The sequence below is a fragment of the Bos mutus genome, chromosome 6 (assembly GCF_027580195.1).
Source record: "Bos mutus isolate GX-2022 chromosome 6, NWIPB_WYAK_1.1, whole genome shotgun sequence".
NCBI lineage: Eukaryota > Metazoa > Chordata > Mammalia > Artiodactyla > Bovidae > Bos > Bos mutus.
The window spans coordinates 3,382,588-3,390,002 of NC_091622.1; the positions used below are offsets into that span (position 1 = coordinate 3,382,588).

Here is a 7,415-nt window from a genome sequence, read left to right on the forward strand (position 1 = left end):
TTATGTGTCCAATGAACTTAATGATGACACTTAATGAAGGTAATAAAACTAAGGAATTACCTGACAAAAAGTCATTTTAAATTTACTTTTGAACTTTGGGTCTGGCTTTGATTTACCTGACTAGTACTTCATTCTTACATTCCAGCCATATAATCTATGTACTCACAGCAAAAAGTGAGAGGTGTGCTTCAGTCCACACATTGTTTTCCAGTGATTTGTCTCCAGCTGGGACATTTTCCTCTATTAAGGGAATATGCCTCTTTCTGTTTCTGGTTTAGATAGAAGTTTTTTGTTTTGTTTTATCAGAGAGAAACCAAGTCACACATACATGACACAAACTGAATAAAGTTATTGGTTTTTAAATACTTTATTACATTAATTCTAGTTTCCTGAGTAGATGAATACAATCAAGTTAGCAAATTGGTTTGGTCACTGAGAAAATGAAACGTTTCTGAAACCTCACAAAACATTATAGTGTGCAAACCAGAAGTAGTCAGGCTTTCATCTCTTCACAGAACAGTCACTGAAGCAATGAGGTACATCATAAGAGCTTTCACTGCTGCCCTCGTCTCTAAACTGCAGAGGAGAGAAGACACACTTTGAAGGGAATTTCCAGGCAACTGTAGTCAAAAATTATCCAGGAAGCTGCAGGAGGGATGACATTACATGAAACCTTATACTTGCCTCAAAACCTAGGCTACTGAAGTCTACAATGAAATTCACATTTTCTTCACAAATAAATTACATTTAGGAAACTTACCTCCACATTAATTCCCAAATTAGTCAATTATTTGCAGTCTTATCAGCAAACTTCATATTAGGTTGTTGTATTCTGTTAAACTACTTATGATTCAACACTGAGTGACATTTGTAAATACAGTCACAGTTCAAAAGAAAAGTAGTTGACCTGAATTTCTGAATTAGGAATGAAACAAGCTCTTAAATGGCTTTGTTTAAATAATAAACAAAAACGTCCAACAGGGTTTTAAAACCAACACAAAGAGACTGACATTTTAAAAAATCGGCTATTTTAGTTCATTAAAGTATATTTCACAGCTGCTATGATGTGTCTTGCACTGACACCAAATATACTCAGTAATTCACTAGGTTTCCTGTTTCTTTCAGACACTCCTGACACCGATAGCTGATGAACATGGATGTCAGGCTCCCCAGACACTGCTGCACACACGGCTTCGCCAATGCCACCTTCCTGGTAATGATCTTCCACTGTGACAACCCGGCCATCAGTAGCTTTTGCACAGGAGATGATGGTGGCAGCATCCAGGGGTTTAATGGTAAATGGGTCAATAACACAGATAGAAATATCTTGCTGAGAAAGAGCATCAGCAGCTGCTAAGGCTTCATGCAGAGTAACTCCAGCTCCAATTACTGTGACTTTGTCATTATTACTGTGGCGGATGACCTTGGCCCTTCCAATCTCAAAATGTTCTTGTGGGGTATAAATAACTGCAGTTTCTGATCGGTTGGTCCGAATGAAGCACATTCCTTCGCTATTGGCAGCCAGATAAACAGCATGCTCTGTCGAGACAGCATCACTTGGGAGGAAAACAGTGCAATTGGGAATGCTCCGGAACATGGCTAGATCTTCCAAAGTCATCTGGGAAGGGCCATCTTCACCAACAGACACCCCACAGTGAGAACCAATAAGATTTATATTACTTTGAGATATGGCTCCCATCCGGATCTGATCAAATGCTCTAGTCAAAAAGGCACCTAAAGTAGTAACAAAAGTAATGGTTCGACCACGTGTGGCACAGCCCAGTGCTACACTCACCATGTTTTGTTCCGCAGCAAAACACTCAATAAAACGCTCAGGATGTTCTTTCTTGAATATTTCAAAAAAGGTGGAGTTCTTTGGGTCACCATCCAGGACAACAACTCTTTCATTTGCAAGGCCGAGTTTAGCCAGAGCCAAACCATATGCTTTCTGAGTAGCTACCTTGTCACCAACTTTATAATCAGGCAAACAGGTCATTTTTATATTTGTGATGCTGACTGGAGGTGAGCCTTCAACAGGAGGTTTTGGTAGGAGATTCCTGTTGGTCTTTATCTGACTTTTAATTAGTCTAATGATTTCATCTGCTCTTTCTTTTGGCAGTGGCTTTCCATGCCAATTTTCTGCATCCTCAACATTTGGAATACCCCGGCCCTTGAAGGTCTTTGCAATTATGGCAGTGGGCTTGTTCTTCCCTTGAGCAGCTTGAGAAAAAGCCTGGCACAACGCCTCCACATCATGGCCATCTACTAAGTAAGTATTCCACCCAAAGGCCTCGCAGCGGTTCCGATAGATGTCTGTGCAGTGCTTCAGGGGCGCAACGCCACTTTGCCCCAAGCGGTTCACGTCGAACACTGCTACGAGATTGTCCAAACCGTAGTGGGAAGCAAAAGCCAAAGCTTCCCAGACGGAGCCTTCTGAGGACTCACCGTCGCCCAGGAGGCAGAATACCCGGTAGCTGGCTTTGTCCAAGTACTTGCCAGTATAAGCCATTCCACATGCAGCCCCCAACCCTTGCCCGAGCGATCCTGTCGCCACATCCACAAACGACAGCCTGGGGGTGGGGTGTCCCTCGAGGTCGCAATGAATTGTCCTCAAGTTCAGCAGGTCAGGTTCACTGATGCTGCCTGCCTCCACCCAGGCAGCATAGAGCAGTGGAGCGGCATGACCCTTGGAAAGGACGAATCTGTCGTTGTCGGGGTGCGCGGGCTCAGTCTGTCTGTACCTCATCGTGTGGAAGAAAAGCACCGACACGATCTCTGCCGCACTGCAGCACGACGTGGGGTGGCCGGAGCCAGAGGCACATGTAGCCCTGATGGAATGGACGCGCAGGCGGTTGGCCAGGTCCTGCAGCACTTGCACTGTGGTCGCGTCCAGTGTCGCGCTGTCCGCCATGTCGGCGCCTTCCCAGGTTCCTGTGCGGGGCAGACGGGGCGGTGCCACGGCGGTTCCATCAACTGACGGCGTGCCTGGCCTTGCCTCGGGGAAATGAGCTCTGGAGGTTCCGTCAGTTAATCGTGACCCCAGCGGCCGCAGCTGCTGCCCCTGGCAATGTCAGTGCAGCTTCATCTTGTGATAGGGAGTCCTGGCCCCACCTCCGGAAGGAACCTGCTTACCACCCGGGCCTAGGTCCTCGCCCTGCTCCGAAGGCTCCTTCCAGTGAATGGGTTTTAATACTTAGTCATTTACATGCTTTAACATTATTAAAAATAATTAAACTTCTTTATACTTTTCCTCATTATAAATTCAAAAGTGCTTTCTTTTATCCCTGCATTATGGGATGCTGTTTGTTGAGGTCCTGCTGCTTCTTCCTGCCTTGAGGCTGCCTGAGACATCAGCACTGTTCTGTGCCTGGGTGCTCGGTTGCAAAGTCCGGTCAGACTCCGCATTCCTGAGGACTGTAGTCCTCCAGGCTCCTCTGTTGATAGCATTTTCCAGGCAAGAATACTGGAGTGCGTTGCCATTTCCTCCTTCAAGGGCTTCTTCCCTGACCCAGGTATAGAACCCAAGTGTCCTACATCTCCTGCACGGGGAAATGAATTCTTTACCACTGAGCCACCTGGGAAGCCCATACACTGTTCTGTAGCCCAGCATTAATGGAAATGATCCAGAGATACTGTCAGTCTAATGGATAAGGCAACATTGTGTCAATGAGACTTTCCAGAGCAGCTGGAAATTCTTTTTATTTATTTTTAATTGGACGATAATTGCTCTTCAGCTTTGTGTTGGTGAAAATTCTGACTGACTCGTAGATAGAAATACGATAATTTGACCAAAATTTTCACGAGGATCAAATTTAGAACCGCTGAATGGTAGGGTACATAGAACTGCAATTCCCCCCATGTATCCTAAAATACAGTTACTAATAATACTTTTTAAATATAATTAACTTACTTGCTTTAGTTGTATAACTAAACTTGTGCCACTGAGTGCTTCTACCAGGCCAAGGTTGTATATAGCATGTTATCTAAAAACACAAAAACACAATAACAGTACTATCTCTCTCCCATGCTGTGGTATTAAACAGCTTAATTTTTGAGTAATAATATTTAGTTTTAACTTCACATTAAAATCATCACACTGGAAACAAAATAGATTTATCTCCTGGACTCCACCTCAAGAGAAGCTAAATTCTAATCTATGGGACTAGAGTTTCATACCCTATAGTTTTAATGCACCTGTTAATTCTCTGGGAGGAAAATAAAACAAATTTAGTGTTGCCAAGAGAGATCTCCGAAATGGAGCTGGGAGGCTACTGAGGAAGTGATTCTTGATGGACTCTGAACTTCTTATCACTTACTGTCTTAACTCAGGCATCCAGAACTCTGCCCTATGCTTCAGAAATTTAAGGTGCTTGTTGGACCCTTACCCTAAATAACTCTGACAGCATATCCCTTAAGAACAAATATCTCCTTCCTGCACAAGGATCAGTGATAATTCTTTCCAGAGAGCTTTAACAAACTTGTGACTTCTGTCTTTATAAATCCCTGGCTCTTTCTCTTCCTTGAAAACTCTTTAACTTCACCCCAATTTGTGCTTCCAGAATGGCAATTCCTAAGACCCCAAATAAAGCTCTTTGTTCCTGGCAGCATTGATACGGATTATTGTTTGACTAATTGCCTACTGTTTAGTCGAAGTTAAGAACCAATAATGTGCAGATTGGCTTAGTTCAGTGGTTTTCAACATTGGTTGTACTTTAGAGTTATCTGAGGAGTTAAACAAACAAATCTTGTGTCCAGGCTGCATTCCAAAACAGCCAAATCGGAATTTCTGGGTAAAGGATCTAAGCACCAGTAATTTTTAAAGCTCCCATGATAATTTCAATGTTCAGTTGGGTTGTAAACAACTAAGGGGGTCTTACTGTTCTTTATATGTCTCTTACATTATATCTCAGATAAATTTTACATATTACTTGTAACTTACAATTTTTATTTTTAAGAATATATATTAGAATAAACCATAATGGTATGATACAGACAACATTTTAAGACTTGCTGGAGAAATGCTGGGATCAGAAAAATCCTTAGAAGTCCATCTTGTATTACTCTGCATTCCTTTTACAAATTAATACTGACTTATCTTTTACACTACTAAAGGAAGACAAAATAAAAACATACCAAACTAGATGTGAGTAAGACGGAAGTTAGGAAAAAAAAAAAATGCTATATCAAAACAGCAAACTACTAGGGGCTGACAGGAAAGCAGTTAACATAAACGTAGGCAATTCACTATTATTTTGACTAAAGAGAGCTCTGCTACTGCTGCTAAGTCACTTCAGTCGTGTCCGACTCTGTGTGACCCCATAGACGGCAGCCCACCCAATTAACCCTAAAAATTGGAAGCTAAACGTGACAGTGTAAAAATGGTCTATGAGGCAGTGCTTACTTTAAAAAAAAAAAAAAAAAAGGGAGAAATAAGAACTACTTAACATTTCTTTTAAATTTCCCAAATTCTTCCATTTGTTTAAAGTATTGCACAATTATCTCCCAAATTATTAAACAAAGTTCTTACCCTTAATGGTAGTAAAGGTCAATTTTGTTAAGAAAAGAATGTAGTCTTGGCGATTTAATGCTTTAGATAATGAGTGTGAATTTCCCTCTGTTGCTTTGTGAGACAGTGTGGAATTTTTTTGACTACATAGAAAAGAATGCTTTGTAAATTATCTGTAAAATATTTTTAAGTGTTCTGAGATTTTTTTTAAGGGAAGAAATGGAAATTTAAATATTATAAAAATTATGAATACTCCTTGTAGGCATTTTAGTCTTTAAAAATATATTTTCAAATATGCAATTGAAAGTAACCATATAAATGAGCTTCCCTGGTGGTCCAGTCATTAAGAATCTGCCTAGCAATGCAGGAAATATGGGTTCGATCCCTGGTCCGGGAAGGAAGACCCCACATGCTGCCTGAAAACTAAGCCGGTGCGTCACAACTACTGAGCTTGCGCCATAGAGCCTGAGAGCCACAACTAATGAAAGCCCTGTGTACATCAACAGAGATCTAGCACAGCCAAAAATACATACATAAATAAAATTATAAAAGAAAGAATAAAGCTTCCTTTTAAAAAAAATAGAAAGAAAAAAACCATATAAATATAACGTATATGTAACTTGATAATACAAGTCATCCAATGTGGCTGTGAACACAACTTACTCAAATAAATCAAAGACGTGTTACCACATTCTATTTTCTCCACTTAGAAGAGACTATTACTGACAAAAGGCCAGCCCCCAAGCTTTAAGCCAAATGCCAAAAGTCCGTTACTTGTTTTAGAAGTCATTTTGGAAGACAGTTAAAAGTTTTCTGCAAATGGGAAGAAATTATTCATTTATTAATCTTGGTTTATACACTTAAAGTAGGGATTGGAAGATTCAAGTACGTACTGGATTAGGGAGTTAAATGAGTAAACGTATGTAGAATATGATGTAAGAGGGTTGGAGGGACCTCTGACAGATTGGAGAATACAAGCCCACCTAAAGTCATGCAAAATTGGAAGATTTGTGAACATTTTGTTGGGGGAACAAAGCATTTCTTCAGGCTGCCAGTTTTTGCCCATGATTTATTTGTTTTTACCCCTGATTTTACCCCAGTTTTTGCCCCGACTTGTTTAAAAATAAACAAATATTTATTTTTACTTGTTTAAATTTTTCACTTTTTTTCCTCATAGTAAGAAAAAATATTATTCTAATATGTACTTGAAATGAAGTTAAAACCCAGCAGGAACACTAATACATATAGTTATGGAAGGAAAAATGTAAAAAGCAGGAATTAGTAAGTGCAATTTCTGAGGAAACAAAAGACACCTACTGATTACTCAGGAGGTCTACATCAATTTGTGAAAATATACACTTCCACTATGTGAGAGTGAGTTACCTTTAGACTGAGAAAACGGAAGTTTCACTGATATTTTATCTCAACTGTTGAATTTTGTTAAAATGGAATTTTGTCAAAGAAAGACACAGATGATGAATTCATCCTTTTTCTTACTTTGTTTAAATTTGGCTAGTTTAGTGGGCTGAGTATGGAGCTAGTGAGAGTAAGATTCTTGTGTAGGGCAATAAGTTTCTTGCAGGGGGATAAAGGTATTCTACTTTCTTGAATTGTTGCTTTGAAATTTATGGCACATGCTATTACTGACAGTCCTAGCTTTTTCCATAAAGTTTTAATTTTGGTGAGGGGAGGGTTAGAGGGTTGGAGAGTAACATACTAAGAAAGTTAGGCCTACTTCTTAAAGTGCTTCTCAGATGAATAAGTCCTGGAAATGTAATTTACAGCCTAGTGACTACAGTTCAAAACACTGTGTTAAATATTTGAAAGTTGTTAGGAGAGTAGATTTTAAAAGGTCTCACCACACATACATACAAATTATAATTATGTGAAGTATGGATATGTTAACTAA

General features: G+C 40.0%; 1 protein-coding gene across 1 annotated transcript; it reads right to left on the reverse strand.

The window, feature by feature from the left end:
- Positions 1-385: 385 nt before the first annotated feature.
- TKTL2 (transketolase like 2) lies at positions 386-4,737 on the reverse strand. The gene has a single exon (XM_070372907.1). The coding sequence runs from the start codon at positions 2,909-2,911 to the stop codon at positions 1,031-1,033; it is 1,881 nt and encodes a 626-aa protein (XP_070229008.1). The 5' UTR covers positions 2,912-4,737; the 3' UTR covers positions 386-1,030.
- Positions 4,738-7,415: the final 2,678 nt, after the last annotated feature.